Consider the following 18,996-nt stretch of genomic DNA (forward strand, 5'->3'; position numbering starts at 1 on the left):
ACCATTTTCAGGGGGTTCGATGACGTCCGGAAACCCCTGCTTGTTGTTGAATATTTAGATAGTTTTGTTTGTTTTCTGTTGTCAATGGAAATAAAGCTCCAGTAGTCGTAATGTACACAGCTTGGTTTTTTGTTTCAATCAATCATCGAACGACCGCTGTAAAGTGCGGTATCCTAGCAGGCTCAAGCGTAAACCGCGTTGTCCTAGGTAACCGATAACCGGTGGAGCGTAACGCACCTGTTGATCGCGTCCCGGCAAACCCAAGGACATCAACCAAAACCCTCGCAAAAGTGGTTGTAAACAATGCCTACTTCTCGCGCGCCACCTGCTCATGTGCCGCTTTTACACCTTCGCGGTTGCTATGGCAAACAAATAAGGACAACAGAACGGTTTTCTCCGTTGCAGTTAGTCCGAGCCAGGACACACGCACGTCAGTGGTGCGAAAAAAGGGTGTTTTTTCGCGTCAAAAACCCGTGCTAGATGTGTAAAACGATCACGCCCAACGATGACCAACCGGTACAAATTCATCTACAACGCTTGCGGTAAGTGAATGCTCCGTGAGGATTCAAGGATGCACTACTTCACGGTCTCGCTTTCTCGCTTTCCTGCAGTGGACTTTTTTGACGTGACCACACTCGAGAGTGGTGACGTCATCAAGGAGTTTCTCGTAAATGATGACGTGACGGTGCTGGCAGCCGTATCCGTGGACGGAGCGGTCCTGCTGCAGAACAGCGTCCCGGTGGAGAATCAGTACGGGCTGCTGTTCTACAAAATACCGAATCTCGACTTTAGCGGGCACACAGGCGCCGCAAGGATCGGGTTGCTTACGCTCGAGGGTGGATTGGCGAAATCCATCTACAACTCGCTGCAGCGCGTCTTTTCACCGTACATACTGAAACGGTGCGAGTATCCGACCGAAATTCGCACTCTGCTGCAGAACCTTCACTCGAGCTTGGGCCTGTCGCTGGGTTTGACCGAGTCCGGTATCCTTTCGCTGCAGGATGAGGTCAGCTTTTGGACACACAAAACGAAGGCGCTACCGGTTAAGGCAGATCGGGAGGCGGCTCGTTCGTTTGCTAGTATCCTGGAACGGATCAGTGAACAGTTTGGGTAAGTAAAAGGACGCGATTTTTCCTTCGCGAACCTATTAAATGGCGATCTGGTTTTTGTTTGTGCTTTTAGGGATAACGAAACGATGAGCCTTAACCGGCTGGATGAACTGATCGACGTTTGCCAGTCGGCGCTGGATGAAATTTGGCGTTTACCCAACCATTATCCACAGAACCGGATGTGCAGCATCTTCGACATGATCTGTACGTACAGGTTTTTGGTTCCCTTGTATTATAGTTCTTTAAAAGGATAATTCTTTTTACCACAGCCGTTCGTGTAGTGTCCTCGTGCACGGAACATCTAACCGAGCTGGACATGTGGGACATTGGAACGGTGTCGCTGGATGATGCGATTGGCCACGTGAAGGAAACGCTCGATTCGTGGATACAAACGTTTGACTCCTTGACGCGCCTGTTCTGGCCCAATTACGAGCCTCATCCGTGGTTGGGTGAACCCTACCGATCGAAGTTGTTGAACAAATTTCAAGCCCGATACAAAGAGGTACACGTTTTCCAACGGGAGCAGGTTTAAAATGCTAACAAGTAACATTTTTTTTTAAATCATTATTTCTAGATTTTGGAAATTCGCCACGTCAAGGACCTCCTGTATGCGCTGTTTTTTGAGAGTGAAAAATACTTTCCACTAGCGAATGAGGTGGCTCTGCCCTTTCACGGTATGGAAGGTCATTTCCAGCCATTTTCAATTTCTTTTATTGCACGGCAACTCTTTCCCATTGCAGGCATCAACATCTACGATCTGACGCCCCTCGGAAACAAGCGGTGGGAAACGGCGAAAACCAAAATGGAGCGAACACTGGCCAAGATCGACGAGAGCGCCGCGTTCATACTGCAGCAGAAGATCCTCGAAACGGGCGGAAACCCGCGCCACGCGGTGATGGTGTTCAACCGGTACAAAGAGATCCTTTCCCGGCCACTGATCACGGAAACGCTCACACCGGAACGGGCCCAAATTTTCCGTAACGTCGATCCGATGTTACGCGAGCTGCGGGAAATGCTAAACGCAGCCAACTTCACCGAGAGCAACGTGACACCGATTGTGGCGGAAACCCGTTGCTATCGAGTGGTGGAGGATGAACTACGCCAGCTTGAGTCGATCGTGGGAGCGTTGTGTCGTGACCGAGAAGGACACGCCGAGACGCTGAAGCGTATTACCGAGTTCAAGGAGGAAATGCAGGCGCTTATTCGAGGCAACTTTGAGACGTGGACGGAGAACTCCATGGCAGCTATCCGTGATGGAGTGTTAAGGTAGCTCAGGTTTTGTTCCCCAGAAAAAGGTTTAGTCATTAATCAAACTCTCCGCCCGATTGTGTCTTTTAACAGCCTTCGTGAAAACCAACCGGTCGTCGTGTTCGATAAGGCAGACAATCAGTTCATGAAGGTGACGTTTGGTCCAAAGCTGGTCACCTTCGTGGATGAGGTGCGCCACCTGCAGAACTTGGGATTGAAGCACTCACCCGAGATCCTGCGGAATGTTGCCCATTCGATGCGATTCGTGGCACACGCTCGCCGGTTGCAGCAGGTTGCAACCTTCCACAACACCATCGGAGGCGTGATGGTGCCCTGCATCCGGCCGGTAATGCTGAAAAGCGCGATGGAGTTCTCGAAGCTGGTCAAGAGTGAGTCCGTGTGTTGGAGCGAGGAGGATTCAGTCGAACGGTACATCGAGGCACTCCAGGACGCCGTGAAGCGGCTGCTGAAGGACAACAATCAGCTTACCGGACATCACGAGCAAGCCCGCAAGGCCGTACTGAAGCTGATGGATACGGATCTGATTCGGCAGGCTGCTGTTTGGAAGGAGGAGATCCGTGGGTTGCGTGAGATCGTCCTTAGTCTCGAGCGCCAGCGGTACGGAAATCTGCACCCGTTTAAGCTTCACTGGGACTACCAACTGTATAAGGTGCTGGAGTATCAGTACGTGGCTGGGTTGTTGGACGTTCATCATCGGTTGCCTGAAATCCACGTGGATTTGATTTTCCGCCAGCAGCGGATACAGTTCCGACCATCGCTGGAGGAGATCCGCTCGAAGTACTACTCACAGGTGCGACGTTTTATCGAGAAACCGGTCAACTTTAAGGGGCTATCGGATCAAAGTGGTGCACTGTTTAAGGTCATGATTGAGCGGAACTACCGGCACTTCGGGGTGCTCTACGAGAAAGCGGAGATCGTGTTCCGACAGCTACTAGAATTTCGCGACAGCTGGCTGCCTTTTGTGGCACTCGGAATGGTTGACTTGGAGCAATTGTGCACGGTACACTGCACCGGTTGGCAGCACTGGGATAACAACTTCCGAGCGTGCAAACGCTTTAGCCAGCAGTTGGCGCGAGTGCAAGAGCGCGAAAAGGAGCTCGATTGTCTGCGTATTAATTACGCGCCGCTTTGCAGCGACGTGGAATCGCTTAGCCGGCGTTATTGGGAAGCGCTTGCAGGAAGCCTAAGGACCTCCATCCTTGATAGCATTGCGGAGATTCAGGAGTACCTGGCGTATTCGTTTAATGTGCTGCAAAACATACCACAGGACGAGCTTGGGATCGCAGAATCGAGCGCCAAGTATGAGAAGATCGTTCACGATCTACCCAGGATGAGCGAGCTGATGAAGACACTACAAGGGAAGGACTCGTGCCTGGCTGGATGGTGTAAGGAGCGAGTGTCTGCGTTGAGCGGTATTTTGCTGCAGTGGAACCAGCTGCAACCACTGATCGACAACCACCAGACGCTGCTACAAGGCCGGTTGGACATCATCCGGGAGAACGTACTGCGACAGATCACGGAGCTGAATGACGAGGCTGAGAAGTTCGCCATTCGATGGGAGTCTACCATCAAGGATCTGGAGGTAGGCAGGAAGTTCTGTTGGTGTGATGCTGACGCAGAAGGTATAATAATGGGTTTGAACGTGGTTTTTTTACAGACAAATGAAAACGCGGACATGTCGCTGTTCCGCGAACGCCAGGGCCAATGGAAGCAAATACTCGCGAAACGAGAAACGCTCAAGTAAGTTGCTCGGTTCAGTGCCGCATTTGTTGGTTAAACTGAGCTAAATCTAATTCTAACCTAGTTTCAATGACCTACAATGACTAATACGCTACGATTTTCTATGCCTTGTTCCCATTTTATACAGCAAACAGACGGAAAAGTTTAACATAACCGTGCCCAAGGAGTTCAACGAGATCTTCGCCAAGCTGGAGCAAGACATAACCGAGCAGGGCAGGAATTGGGAAATCTTCAATGAGTTCCTCACCGACTACGACACGGTGGCGAACGAAGAGTGGACCATTTACCGACGGCGGCCTCATCTGCTAACGGACTTCCTGGCGCGCTGGGAAAAGACGCCCTCCACACAACCAGCGAGCGTTGCCAGCGCTCGAATTAGCACCACGATCGAGAGGTATAAGGCTGCGCTGCCGGTGTTGGCAACACTGCAATCTGACGCTCTGATCGAGAAGCATTGGGCGAAGCTGTGTATGATGCTGTCGATCGACTCTAAGTCACAACACGACCTATGCCTCGGTGATGTATTGGCGGTTAGTGATCGGTTGCTCGAGCAGACGGCTGACATTCAAGCGATCGTACGGAGTGCGGCCTCGGAGCATGTCATCCGGCAGGCTATCGTGGAATTGGAACAGTGGAGTGTCACCGCTACGTTGAAGCTAACGAATTACACCGACTCGCGGGGCAGTTCGATGAAGCTCATCAAGGATTACGTGGAAACGCTCAACAAGATCGGTGACAATCAGTTCTTGCTGCAGTCTGCCAAGAACTCGGCCTCGTTCGAGTCATTCTCGGACCAAGCGGATGTGTGGGAGGAAAAGCTGAACAATCTCGACTATATCGTGACGCATCTGAGCCAGATCCAGAAGCGGTGGATCTATCTTGAGCCGATCTTTGGGGTTGGAACACTCCGCAAGGAGGAGGCCGTGTTTCGGAGTATCGACAAGAACTTCCGCTATGTGATGCAGGAGATCGCGAGTGATCCACGCGTCGTGTCGGTGAACAAGATCAACAACGTACTGGCGATCATAGACACGTTGCAGGGGCAGATCACGCGCTGCCAGAACGCACTCAGTGCTTTCATCAGCTCGAAGCGTAACGCGTTCGCTCGGTTCTACTTCCTATCCGACGACGACCTGCTGGAGTTGGTGGGTCAGTCCTCTAAGGAGAACATCTTGCAGAAGCACATCCGCAAGCTTTTCCCCGGAGTGTACCGACTACTGCTGGAGGAGGACTGTACTCGGGTGCTCGGTTTCGCCAGTGAGGAAGGCGACGAGATTCGGCTCGTTGAACCACTCGCGATCGCTGGATCACCCGTCGAGGAGTGGTTAAGTGTGTTGGTAGGGAAAATTCAGAACACCTTAAGGACGCTGCTCGGACAGTGCCTGCAGAGTGCGGACTCCCTGGACCCAGCCTCGATCGAGCGATTCCCGATGCAGATCATCTGTCTCGCCAACATGATCGCGTTTACACGACGTGCTGAGAAGGCCATCATCGGGATGCAGCTGGCAGGTCTAAACCAACACGTGCAGAATGAGATCTCTAAGTACGCAGGGCTACTGCAGCGCAGCGAGAGCCCACTGACGAGTATCAAACTTCGATCGTTGCTGATCGATCTCGTGTACCAGCGCACTACGGTTGACTATCTGATCGCGCATAACGTCACCAACGGCACTGACTGGCATTGGTTGCAACAGCTCAAGTTCTACGCCGATCCGCAGGCAAACGTGACCGTTCGCATGGTGCACGCAGAGTTCAGGTATTCGTACGAGTTTCTCGGGAACTACAGCAAGCTTGTGTACACCTCGCTCGCACATAACTGCTATCTCATCCTGACGCAGGCGATGCAGCTTGGGTTGGGTGGGAATCCTTTCGGTCCTGCTGGCACCGGAAAGACGGAATGCGTAAAATCACTCGGAGCCATGTTGGGGAGGCTCGTGCTGGTGTTCAACTGTGACGAAAACATCGACACTGCCGCGATGGCACTGATCCTTTCCGGGTTGGCTCGCTGTGGAGCGTGGGGTTGTTTCGACGAGTTCAACCGACTCCAGGAAGCTACACTATCATCGATCTCGATGTTAATTCAGCCACTGCAACGTGCCCTTAAGGATCGGCACGCAGAGGTCTCGATGGGTGGTGAGAAGATCCCACTCGATCAACACTGCTGCGTGTTCGTGACGCTCAATCCGGCTGGAGAGGAATATGGTGGTCGACAGCAACTTCCAGTCAACCTGCAGGCACTTTTTCGACCGATCGCGATGCAAGCACCCCGACCACAGCAGATCGCGAGAGTCACGTTGTTCGTTGAAGGGTTTAAGCAAGCTGATCGGCTCGGTGATCAGATCGTAGAGCTGTTTGAGCTGGCTCAGAAGATACTTTCGCGCCAACGACACTACGATTGGGGTTTAAGGGAGCTTAAAGCCGTCCTGTGTGCCTGCGGTGGTGCTCTGAAAGCGGCAGGTGAAGACCCCGTGGATGAAGCGGTGATCGTCGTGAACGTTATCCGAGCGAATCTGATGTGCCGGTTGACGCTGTCTGATGCCAAGCGTTTTGATGTGCTGCTCAGCAACGTATTCCCGGGGGTGTCGATCGCACCTTACGCGGACACTGAGCTCCGTGCGAGGATTGTGGACTCCTTTTCAACCCTCGGCCTTCAGCAGAACGATCGGCAGGTCGAGAAATGCCTCGAACTGCACGCACAGCTGCAGAAGCGTATGGGAGTCGTGGTGATTGGTCCACCACAGGCAGGAAAAACAACCCTCATCGCACTGTTGAAGGAGGCGTTACTGGCGCAGAGTCAGACCATTCGCATCCACACAATCTCCCCAAAGTCGATGAACCGCGTCCAGCTGCTTGGAAGGCTTGATCCAGACACCCGCCAGTGGACGGATGGCGTACTAACATCGATGGCTGTTGCCGTCAACGCTGAAGCCCGCAACGTCCGCTCGTGGATCATCTGCGATGGGGACGTCGATCCTGAATGGATCGAGGCACTCAACTCTGTGCTTGATGACAATCGGTTGCTTACGCTGCCCTCAGGCTGGCGAATTCAATTCGGAAATAACGTAAACTTCATCTTCGAGACTCACGATCTGTCGACGGCTTCCCCGGCCACGATCTCACGCATGGGCATCATCAACCTGAATGTGGAGGATCTCCCTTATCAGCTGATCGTGTCCGGGTGGTTGTCGAAGCAGGCCAACAACGTGGATTTGCTGAAGTCCTACTGTGATCAGCATCTATACCGGGCCATCGACTGGATCGAAGAACACCGCGAACGACCAACGGGCTATTCGCTGATCGGGCTCGCTCAGTCGGCTCTGGTTGCGATCGAACCTGCGAAGAACACGGATCAATTTTGTGTAGAGCTGTTGTGCGGGTTGAACGGTGTACTTGCTGAGGCTGCAAAGAACGCTCTCGCGAATCAAGTGTACGCTTGGGCAGATATCGCCATCACAGACGGAGCTGTGGCTGAATACCATCACTACAACGGCTTCCGGGACATGATCGAGTTGTACTCTACCGACGACATAACGGGGGCTACGATCGAGAACGGGTGTTATGTGAACGTACTCGTGAAGACCCCTCTGATGAAACTAAATGGTGATCTTCTGCGGAAGATCATCGCTTCCCGCGAACGCCAAGTCGCTCTGCTCGTCGGTCCCAGTGGAAATGGAAAGAGTTTGCTGTTGCACACGATCGTGGCGGAGTTTAGTGGCTATCAGCTGGTGACGATCAACTGCAGCGCACAGCTGACAACTGCCAACATTCTGTACACTCTCAAACAAAACTCACTGATCGTGACGACCGTTAAGGGAAAGGAATATCGGCCAGCTTTCTCACGCATCGTCCTGTACCTGAAAAACATCGATCTGTGTGGTGTGGACTCCTGGGGTACATGCGAGGTTGTGGAACTCCTGCTGCAGCTGATCCATCGGCATGGTTTCTACTCGGATGGAGTCGAGTGGATCTCCGTCAGTGGCGTGCAGGTGTGCGCCTCCATTACAGGCATCGAAAAGTCGACTCTTTCACCACGGTTTCTTTCACTGTGTCGGTTGATTCGGTTCGGGCAACCCACCGATCAGGATATGGAGAGCATCGTGCGGAGCATTCTGCTGCCGGTGTACAACCAGTTGGGCCGCAGTACGGCACGTCTGAAGCTGCAGGAGCTGGTTCACGCCATTATTGGTGTGTACGCGAGGATAAATAAGCAATTCCCACCCGGTGAGGCTACACACTACCGCTTCACACCGAAGCTGATCGAGAAGTGGATCGCAGGCCTTCTGTTCTATCCGGAGGAGAGCTTTGCGAAGGCACTCCAACACGAGTGTTGTCGGATCTTTCGCGATCGTTTGGTGTCACCCGAGGAACGGCAGCAGTTTGATGAGATCCTGCGCGAGGAGTTCCGCATGTTGGAACGGCTCGGCCGGGGTGAGCTGTTTGTCCCTAGGGAAACACCCCACCGGAAGGGTGAGCTACAAATGATGTCCTTCGACCAGTGGCGTCAGATGGTTGATCACAACGTTACTATTTGCAGTAAGTACTTGAGATTAGGGAAGTTTTAAAATTTGTGGGTAATGTTTTGTATTGGCTTACTCTCATCCTCAGACGCCGAGCATGTCCTCGTGGATGTACCGATGAGTGAATCCTTTTGCGAGACAACTGCCAGCATCTGTCGGGCGCTTTCTCGTCCTGGAACGAATCTAGTCCTCTGCGGAAGAACAGGATCGGGCCGTATTCAAGCGTTGTATACTGCCTGTACCATGCTCAGTGTTCGAGTAGCATTCCCACAAATGTCTCGTAACTATTCGATGGGTGAGTTTACAAACGACCTAAAGATAGTGATGCAAAATGGCGCCCTGGAAAACGAACCGGTGGTTTTCGTGCTGCATCACGCCGTTGCCAGCTGCCTACCGGATGCGATGAAAACGTGTGAGGCGATCCTGGCTGGAGGGGATTTGGCGGATTTCTTCGGTGACGATCTAGAGAACATTGCGGCTCCTTTGAAGCCACAAGCCGCTCTTGAGTCGTACCAGATGTCACTGGCGGCGTACTTCATGCAGCGATTGCGCTCCAATTTTCATCTGGTGGTAGTGCTGGAATCAAGCTCACCTTCCGTGCGATCGTTCTTCGAAAGCTATCCAGCCCTACACCAGAAGTCGGAGCTCATTTGGGTGCTACCGGAGGCTGCTTCGAAGTCGGACGATTTGCGACGGTACCTCGCGGCTCTGGGAGGAGTTTCTGAGGTGACAAATAAAACCCAAAAGGAAACAGGATCGATTGTGCCCCTGCCGGCATATTTCAACGATGTGATCGACTTGAAACTTTCCGAATGGAGCGACTGTCCGCTACGGCGAGTCCACCTTGTGCGCACGTACTTCCAGCTGTACGGTCAGGAAAAGGACCGCCAGGAACAGCACAAGGCAAAGATGCAGATCGGTGTCGACAAGCTCTCGGAGACGCACCGCGTGGTCGAGCAATTGAAGATGGTGGCACAAGAGAAACAGCAGGCCCTTGCAGAAAAGCGAGCCCTAGCGAACCGATCGCTTGAGATGATCTCCGCAACGATGCGATCAGCGAATGATCAAAAGACGGAACTGCTCGAACTGCAGCGAAAGGCGCAAGAAAGCAGCGAGAAGCTGATCGAGCGGAAACGCGCCATCGAAGAGGAGCTGAGTTTGGTGGAACCAACGCTACGTGAGGCCAGCGCTGCGGTGGGACAAATTAAAACAGAAGCCCTGTCTGAGATACGATCACTGCGTGCGCCACCGGAGATCGTGCGGGATATCCTAGAGGGTGTGTTGCGGCTGATGGGCATCCGGGACACATCCTGGAACAGTATGAAGACGTTCTTGGCCAAACGAGGCGTCAAAGAGGACATTCGGTCGCTGGATCCTTCACGGATCAGTCCGGAAAATTGCGCCTCCGTTGAACGATTGCTCGACTCCAAAGCGGACTCGTATGAGCAGCGAAACGCGAAAAGGGCATCAGCGGCCGCGGCTCCTTTAGCGGCGTGGGTAATCGCGAACGTAAAGTATGCAAAAGTGATGCAGAGTATTAAACCACTCGAGCGGGAGCAAAACCAGTTGAAGGAGAACCTCGATCAGGCTGAATCAGACATGAAGTCGCTGTCTAGTGGACTTGACAACGTGAATGACACCGTGCAGACGCTATCTGAGCAGCTGAACGTTTACACACAAGAAGCGGCCATGTTGGAGATCAAGCTGGATGAGGCGAAGTAAGCAACATTTACTCCTTTCCGTGGAAAATCGATTGCCATTTGATTTAACCTTTTGCTATCATCACAGGAACACCCTCCATACCGCAGAGGTGTTGGTACAGAGTTTGAACTGCGAGTACACCAGCTGGAGCAAGGAGCTAGACGAGCTGAATGAGTCGATCAAGCACCTGGATGATCGAAGCTTCATGACGGCACTCAACGTTACGCATTTATCGCAGATGAGCCTCGAAGAACGCAAGTAAACGAAGAAATGTAGCTCATATGACTTTTAAGAGGGTGCACTAAGGCTTTCTTTTATCAATTTAAGGACCTGCATGGCGCGACTGGCTCAGCTAACAAGCACTCCGGCGTTCGATTTCGATCAGCAATTGATCTCTAACCAGGACAAGATCATCTGGGAAAGCATGGGCCTGTCAGCGGACCAGCAGTACCGTGAAAATGCTGCTCTGCTTGTGCGCTATCTTTCGCTAGGATACTCATCCGCGCCCATTCCACTGCTAATCGACCCGTCCGAGTACGGACAGCAGTGGCTAACAAACTATCTCGCCTACATAAGCCGCACGTTCGAGGTTACGAGTCAGGGCGCGGAACGATTCGCCTACAGCCTCGAGCTGGCTGTGCGCTTTGGGAAAGTTCTGATCGTGAAAAACGTGAACGGCATCGAACCACCACTCTTGTCACTGTTTTGTACACCCGTACACAGCCACTTCAACAAGCGCCTTCTGCAGGTGGGTAACAAACCAGTCGATCTCCATGATGACTTTAAGCTGATCTTGATCACGCCACACGAATCACTGGCACTGAGTGAGGAACTCCGAACACAGCTAATGACGCTGCGGTTCACCACGACGGCGGCTGGTCTGAAGGATGTCCTCACGTTCCGGTGGGTAGCTTCTCAACAGCCGGAAATCGAGCGCAAACGCACTGAACTACTGCAGCAGGAAGGCGCCCTCATGCGGGAGAAGCTGAGCCTACAGGACAAACTGCTGCAGGAGCTGTCGTCGGCGCAGGGTGATATACTTCGTAACGAACCGCTGCTCGGTACGCTCAACAGCATCAAAGCCAGTGCAAGTGCGATCGAGAAGTCGTTGGATGAGTTTGTGCAGGTCCGAGACACGATCATGCAGCATTACACGCAGAGGACTGCACTCAGCCAACAGGCCGCTAGGTTGTACATGGGAGTGCATCGATTCTACGGGTTGAATGTGTCCAAATTTGTCGCCATATTCCTGAGCGTTGTCGAGAATGGTGATCATAACGTTGGTTCGGATGATCTCTACCGCATCCTGGTGAGACGCGTGTACGTTCTGTTGAGTCGCAGCATCCCCAAGGACGCGCAGATCATCCTGGGTCTTAACGTGTGTAAGCAGGCTTTTCCGGAGCAACTACCCGAGACGGAATGGGAATCGTTCGTGCATAATTTCACCAATGTCGATGCACCTTCCGGAAGTGCGGATACTCGCTGTCCACGTTGGGTGCGACCGGAATTAAGCGGGAAAATGGTGGCTCTTCAATCGCTACACCCAGAGCTGTACGAGCGGTTAGAACTGCAAAATGAATCGGCTTGGAGGAAGTACATCGAGGCGGATGAAGCCGTTGCACCAGTCACACTGACCGATTTCCAGCAGGTGTTGATTGCGCAGGTCTTGCGACCAGATCTGCTCACTAGGACGATCCACCGGTCGGTGAGGAATTTGCTCGGAGTGAAGAGTCTCTACAGTACGCGTCCGTCCATCCGAAGCCTCGTGGAAGAGTCCTCTCCGGCGGAACCTCTGCTACTGGTGACGTCCTCCGGGATGGATCCTTCGGAGGAGATCCGCGAACACGCTCGACAAACGGTGGGCATCGGTTTGGCGAAATTCCGCGAGTTTGCGATCGGTAAAGGACAGGAGTTGGAAGCGTTGAAACTTGTTAAGGAAGCAGCAAACTCAGGTAGTTGGATATGCATTCGGAATGTGCATACGGTACCGCACTTTCTGACCAGTACGTTGGATGACACGCTGAAGACGATGCCGCTGGCTGAGGGTTTCCGGTTGTGGTTGACGTCTGAATCAGACCAGCAGCTGGGTGAATCGTTTCAGAAGAAGTGCCTCAAAGTGTTGTACGAGCCACCCGCTGGGTTAAAGCACAAGCTGAAGTTGTTGCTCGAGCAGCACGCCTCCGTGATTGGGATGAAGAAACGGGATTACAAGACGATCAAGCTGTATGTGGGGTTGTTTCTGCTGCACTCCATCGTGCAGGAGAGGCGATCGTACATTCCGCAAGGTAAGACAGACTCATCGTGCCGTTGTTTTCGTTCTATTTTATGCATTTCCCGTCGTGATCATCTACAGGATGGAGCAAAAGATACGACTTCTCCGATGCAGATCTTCGAACTGCCATGGATATGATACAATACGTAGAAGGCTCGGTGACTGGAAGCAGTGGAAAAATACCCTGGCCATTAGTGCAAGGCTTAAACGAGAAGCTGAGTTATGGCGGAAGGATCGACAACGATCAGGACTTCTGCCGGTTGCAGTGTCTCATAAGGGAATTCGTTGACGAAAAGATCATGACGAGTCGCTGGCAGCCGATGTTCCTCAACGTGACCGTTCCTAATTCCAGCCACGTGGAGGTGAGTGATCGATGATCCTCTCGATGATGTAACGGTCACTCGAGCACGTGTTTCGTGTTTTTTGCAGGACTATTTGAAGGCATTTGATCAACTCCCAGACACGGATAGCCCCACGCTGTACGGAATACCGTCCTCGACAAACGCGTCTCGGGATCTCATCTTTTGCCGAAACACGCTGAAGATATTACGCTCTCAGTATTTCTCCTCCGGTTCGGTTCAAAATTTCGACAAGCGCCTCCGACCCATCGTTAGCCTGTGGAACAAACTAACCACAGGATCTTCATCAACATCGACATCGATCATCGCGAAGCTCGATTCCCTAATCGAGCGTGCGCGTGATAGCACCGATCCGTGGACGATATTCGTCGTTTCAGAGCTGACGATCGCCAGAAACCTGCACGCCACGATCAGTGCCAGTTTCCATGCGCTTAAAGTCGCCCTCAAGGATGCGGGGCTGTTGAGTGCAAAGGATCGCTTGCTGCTGACGACGGTCTGCGACAATCAGGTACCGATCCAGTGGCGCCGAATCTGGAGTGGACCAAAAACGGCCATCGAATATTTGAGGGCGGTGACGTTCAAAGGAGGGCATGCCGAGCGTATGTTTGGCACGCTGCTGGAACGGCAAGCGATCGAGGACATCGATTTTAACCATCTATTCAACGTGGAAGCTATTTTGACGGCGCTGAAACTGAGCAAATCCAAGCAGGCTGCCATTTCCACGACGGAACTGGCACTGAGAGCCTCGTTCGGTGGAAATGGTTCTCCGAAAAATGGCATTTCTGTGGCATCGTTATTGGTATGTATTTCAGCTTTCCATTTTGGCAATGGATGATCGTCACTAATAATTGGTTCTTTATATTTAAACCACAATTTACGTCGATCTCTGGCTCACACGAAATCCTTACAGATCGATGGAGGCACATTAAAGCAGAACAAATTAGCGATACAACAGACGGCCTATCAACAAGCGGTTGATAGCAACATGACGGGGACTTTCGAGTTGGATTACGTGCCGAGAGAGACGAACATCGCCGACGTGGCTTCGCGGGACGATATGTTGGAGGTACCGCTCTACAATAACATCTCCCGCGACGTGCTGCTCTGTACGATCACGATGGATATTGCTCCAGGTCTCAGCAAAACGCAGCTAATTTCCGCTGGTATTGCGTTAATTGTACCGGAGAGTTATCAGTAGGTTAAGAGGAGTACAATTCAGCAACTACGATAGTACGAACAGTTTAGTCATGCCGTCTATTTAGGACAGCATTATTAGTGATTTTTCTTAGGAATATTTGACACGGTTTCTTAAAGTCAATTCTACCGTAGACCCTCGGGGTATAATATGTACACGTTTATTACTTTTTTTCCTTTCTAATCTTGACTAGCCGTGCACGTTCATCGAGGCTAGTCGCACAATATACTAAGTACTTAAATACGACTAACTTTTCACCTCTTCTGTACTGGTGCTGGTCTGATTTGTTGCCCCAGCGGAAGCCGCCACCGAGGGCCGTTCGAGATTGCGAATCATAGCAGTGGCAGGACCTTGCAGGACTTTACGCGAGAGCCGCATGTATCCGGACACCGGATCGCGGCCGAAATATTTCACCTGTATTTCGCTACCTACGAGCAGCCCCAGCGCAGACGGATGGGCAATCTGAAATGAAGCAAAAAACAAAACGATAAAGCTTCAGGAAAGGTGTCCTAAGAATAGCGGTACGTTTGTGGTTGGTACCTTTCGTTGGTCGAGCTGTGAATTGTGGAGGAGCGTCGGAGGCATTGAAGGATAAAGGGTAACCATTACACCGGTATCCCGAAGCTCCACGATCCGGGCAGTGTAGATCGCACCGAACTCGAGATCCGGGATCTTTTCCGCCTTCAGTAGGTTCTCCAGGTACTCCTTCGCTTCGTGCATGGCCGCTTCCGATGGAGCGAATATCCGGAAGCTCGTTTCGTCTTCCGGCGTCAGTTGCACACCGGTTTCTACGTACAAGCGTCGTAGATTGGTGCCTCCAGGACCGAGAAGCTTTGATCGTTGATGTACCTCGATCACTAACCGATCCGTCACTGGCCAGCAGTCCTTCCGGACGGTGCGTGTTGCCCCGATCGTTTCGTCCATGAGATCGAGTATTCGGAACCGCGCTTCCATTGCTTTTTGTAACGCCTCCATGACCACTTTCAGCGGCAGACCGGGCACTTTAATGTCGGCCTGTATGGCAGTCATACCGCGCCGAGTTCCTGCCACCTTCATATCCATGTCGCCCATGTAGTCCTCGATGCCGAGCAGATCTGTCAGTATGCGGTAGTCTTGCAGGTGTTTCGTGTCCTCGTTCTCATACTTTGTGACCAATCCGATCGCAACACCGGCCGCGGCTTCTTGCAACGGCACACCGGCGTCCATAAGGGCCATCGAGCCGGCGCACACGGTTGCCATCGAGCTGGATCCGTTCGATTCCAGCACTTCCGAGGTGAGCCGTATCGTGAACGGATGTTCATTGGGAATAACGGGCAGCAGGCCCTTCTCAGCTAGAGCGCCGTGGCCAATCTCTCGCCGCCCAATTGGACCGATTTTTCCCGTTTCACCCGTCGCGTACGGAGGAAACTCGTAGTGGAGAAAGAAATTCTTCGATTTCGTTCCACTGTCCAGTGAGGCAATCGGATCGAGCCGGAGTGCGCTCTCCGGCGAATCGAGTGCCACGGTGCAGAATACCTGCGTTTGGCCCCGTTGAAATAGCGCCGAACCGTGCAGGGGTTTGTGGAGGTTCACCGAGCAGCTGATCTTTCGCAAATCGTCCAAACCCCGACCATCGCAGCGTTGGTTTTCTTCGAGCAGCATCTCACGGAACACGCTCTTCACGAATTTGTTGTACGTTTCCGATATCTGACTGGGATCGGCGTTTGGGAAGCTGGACCAAACCTTATCGATGGTGTCGGTGCGCGTGCTGGACACGGCCTGATCCCGGCTAAACTTGTCGTGCGAATAATCACGGAATATTTCCCTCAGTCTCATCTCCGACATCGTCCGAACAGCATTCTGTATCTCTTCGTCCACCGCTGGCAGTAGTTCGAGGGGTCGTTTAGGCTTTCCGAAAGACTTCTGCAAACGCTCGATGCCGTTAATTATAAGCTGCGCCTCTTTTGTGCCTTTCTTAATCGCCATACGCAGCTCGTTTTCGTTCACTACGTTCCCACGACCCTCTAGCATAACGACTAAATTCTGCTTGGTGGCAGTCACAACAAGATCGAGCATGCTTAGCTGTAGCTCTTTTCGCGTTGGGTTAATGATCACTTCGTTGTCTACGAGCCCTACTCGAACGGCTCCTACCGGACCGTGCCACGGAATATCGCTGAGAGCGAGCGCTGCTGAGGCACCGTTTATCGCTTGAACGTCGGGTGGGTTCACCGAATCGATCGCAAGCATGTTACACACGATTTGTGTGTCGTACCGGAACTCCGCAGGAAACAGTGGCCTTATCGAACGATCTACAAGACGCGCGGAAAGGATCTCTTTCTCTGATGGTCCGAGCTCTCGGCGCAGGAAGTTGGTCGGTATTCTGCCGGCTGCAGCCGACTTTTGTCTGTAATCTACCACTAAAGGCAGGAAAGAGGCATTCTGGGATTTCTGCTTAGCCACTGCCGTGACCATAACGGCCGTATCGCCTATCGTAACGACGGAGCAACCATCAGCGAACCGGGCATATTTTCCGGATGATATCCTCAAGACTCTTCTACAAAAAAAAGTGAACGAAGCGAAACGTAAGAAGAGAACACATGATATTCTTTTGCTCAACATGTTCACTACAAACCCGGTGCTTAGAGGCACGTCGATCTCCGGTGTTTCTAGTGCGATGGAGGAAGAGAACCGCCTTTTTAAGGCGGAACATTGTGTGAGACGATAAATGTTGTGAGCTTTTCTATGACACTGGCTAAGTCTGAAGACATTGTGTAGCATTTCCTTGCGGACCTGGGTTCAAACGAACGAAAATAGCGGCGAGTAACACGCTATTTCATGCACTGATTTAACACGCTACAAAAATACGTTCAAAAATGCACGATTCGCCGGCTGTCATAAATGTAAATATTATGATTTTTCCCAAGATTGCTATAACACACTATCGTAAGGTGGTTGGTATTTTATTTTTTACTAATTCACGAGTTATTGAAATCACTTGAAATTAGTGTAAATAAGAGAACAATTTTATGTTTAACAAATTTGTAGGACCTTCACAATGGTTTTTGTAAGAAAAATGATGTTTTAATTCAATTTAATCAACGTTATCCGTGTCACTTTGGCAGCACATGCTTGACAGCTGAGCAAGTATTTGTCTTGAAAAATATAGAATAACAAAAAAATACTAAAAAATTGTACAGTAGATCGAAACCGAACGAAAGAAGTCACCCGTGAGGTACCGAAAATTCGGTTTTTCGTCCCGAAAATGGCATCTCTAATTCTGGTGAATGGGGTGCACCTAGCAAGTAAGTACTGGCTTAATGTTTGCCAAACATTTTGGCCAATTTTCGGTTCCTGTCCGTTCGTTTGTTATGTAATTTGTTTGTAGAGCCACTAATCTCGCATTATTTTTGCAAATCTTTCCCAATGCCACACAGAACAACAAACTGGATTGCTGGGAGTCGTGTGCCTGAAGGCTAACTACAGCACTGATGTGCCGCCTCGCAAGCTGAAGACGACCAACCTTGCCGCGATTAAGCGCGGTACCGGCGGGCGTTCCAGCTTCAACGGAATCGTCGCCACGGTGTTCGGAAGTACCGGCTTCCTAGGGCGCTACGTGTGCAACAAGCTGGGTAAAATCGGCAGTCAGGTCATTCTGCCATATCGCGCCGACCACTACGAAGCACTTCGCCTGAAGCTTGTCGGTGATCTCGGCCAGGTGCTGTTCCATCCGTACGACCTGCGCGACGATGAGGCGATCTTTAATGCTGTGAAGTACTCGAACGTCGTCATTAACCTGGTCGGTCGCGATTGGGAGACGAAGAACTTCACCTTCAAAGATGTGCACGTGGACGGCGCACGTCGGTTGGCTCGTATCGCCCGCCAGGCGGGAGTGGAAAAGTTCGTCCACACCTCCAGCCTGAACGCGACCCCGAACCCGCAGCCATTCTTCACGAAGGAGGGCAGCAAGTTCCTGCAGAGCAAGTACTACGGCGAGCAGGCCGTGCGCGAGGAGTTCCCCGACGCGATCGTGTTCCGTCCGTCCGACATCTACGGGCAGGAGGATCGGTTTTTGCGTTACTACGCGCACATCTGGAGGCGGCAGTTCCGTGCCATGCCCCTCTGGTACAAGGGTGAGCGCACAATTAAGCAGCCCGTGTACTGCTCGGATTTGGCGCAAGGTATCGTGAATGCCATCAAGGACTCGGACAGTCAGGGCCAGACGTACCAGGCGGTCGGTCCGCGCCGGTACAAGCTCTCCGCGTTGGTCGATTGGTTCCATCAGGTGATGCGTAAGGACGAGAAGTGGTGGGGCTACTTCCGATACGATCTGCGTTACGATCCGACGTTCCGCATGAAGGTGCTTATGACGGAGATGCTGTCGCCGTCGTTCCCGATCGGGGACGTCCACACGGAGCGTGTCGAGCGGGAGTACGTCACTGATGAGGTGCAGAAAGGCGTGCCGACGTTGGAAGATTTGGGCGTTAATTTGACGTACATGGAAGATCAGGCAAGTGATGGTCCAGCGATTCAGAGTATTTCCTGCCCGCGTTTAGCATTGATTGTGTCCCATCGTTTTTGCAGGTTCCATGGGAGCTGAGACCGTACCGTGCCGCCCTGTACTACGATGCCGAGCTGGACGAATTCGAGAAGCCGACGCCACCGCAATTCATCCAGTAAGCCGAGGAGCGATGCGCTTTCTCCTGCCCAGAAACGAGCGATCAGTTTTCTAGCATAAAGCGAGCGAGTGACCCTTTGGTTCGTTGTTACATTCAATGGTGGAAACGCAAATCGTACCATGTGTAAAAAAAATCAGAAAGAAGCTAAGCAACTAACTCAAACAAAAATAAATGTAAAA

The 18,996-nt window shown here is 52.0% G+C and overlaps 3 protein-coding genes across 3 annotated transcripts; 2 read left to right on the forward strand and 1 right to left on the reverse strand.

The window, feature by feature from the left end:
* Positions 1-505: 505 nt before the first annotated feature.
* Positions 506-14,165, forward strand: LOC128732223 (cytoplasmic dynein 2 heavy chain 1). The gene is made up of 15 exons (XM_053825395.1): positions 506-542; positions 612-1,110; positions 1,183-1,313; positions 1,379-1,611; positions 1,684-1,783; positions 1,850-2,375; positions 2,451-3,960; positions 4,036-4,118; positions 4,246-8,651; positions 8,724-10,353; positions 10,424-10,594; positions 10,664-12,621; positions 12,690-12,970; positions 13,038-13,766; positions 13,878-14,165. The coding sequence occupies exons 1-15, from the start codon at positions 506-508 to the stop codon at positions 14,163-14,165; spliced, it is 12,582 nt and encodes a 4,193-aa protein (XP_053681370.1).
* A 243-nt stretch (positions 14,166-14,408) lies between these two features.
* Positions 14,409-16,919, reverse strand: LOC128728102 (polyribonucleotide nucleotidyltransferase 1, mitochondrial). Its single transcript, XM_053821852.1, has 3 exons — positions 16,774-16,919; positions 14,703-16,695; positions 14,409-14,624 (listed from the first exon to the last, which is right to left on the reverse strand). Exons 1-3 carry the CDS (start codon positions 16,917-16,919, stop codon positions 14,409-14,411), a joined length of 2,355 nt encoding a protein of 784 aa, XP_053677827.1.
* Positions 16,920-17,342: 423 nt separating this feature from the next.
* Positions 17,343-18,994, forward strand: LOC128722084 (NADH dehydrogenase [ubiquinone] 1 alpha subcomplex subunit 9, mitochondrial). Its single transcript, XM_053815907.1, has 3 exons — positions 17,343-17,443; positions 17,576-18,648; positions 18,723-18,994. Exons 1-3 carry the CDS (start codon positions 17,404-17,406, stop codon positions 18,816-18,818), a joined length of 1,209 nt encoding a protein of 402 aa, XP_053671882.1. The 5' UTR covers positions 17,343-17,403; the 3' UTR covers positions 18,819-18,994.
* The last annotated feature ends 2 nt before the right edge of the window (positions 18,995-18,996 follow it).

The sequence above is a fragment of the Anopheles nili genome, chromosome 2 (assembly GCF_943737925.1).
Source record: "Anopheles nili chromosome 2, idAnoNiliSN_F5_01, whole genome shotgun sequence".
In the NCBI taxonomy this organism is placed as follows: Eukaryota; Metazoa; Arthropoda; class Insecta; order Diptera; family Culicidae; genus Anopheles; species Anopheles nili.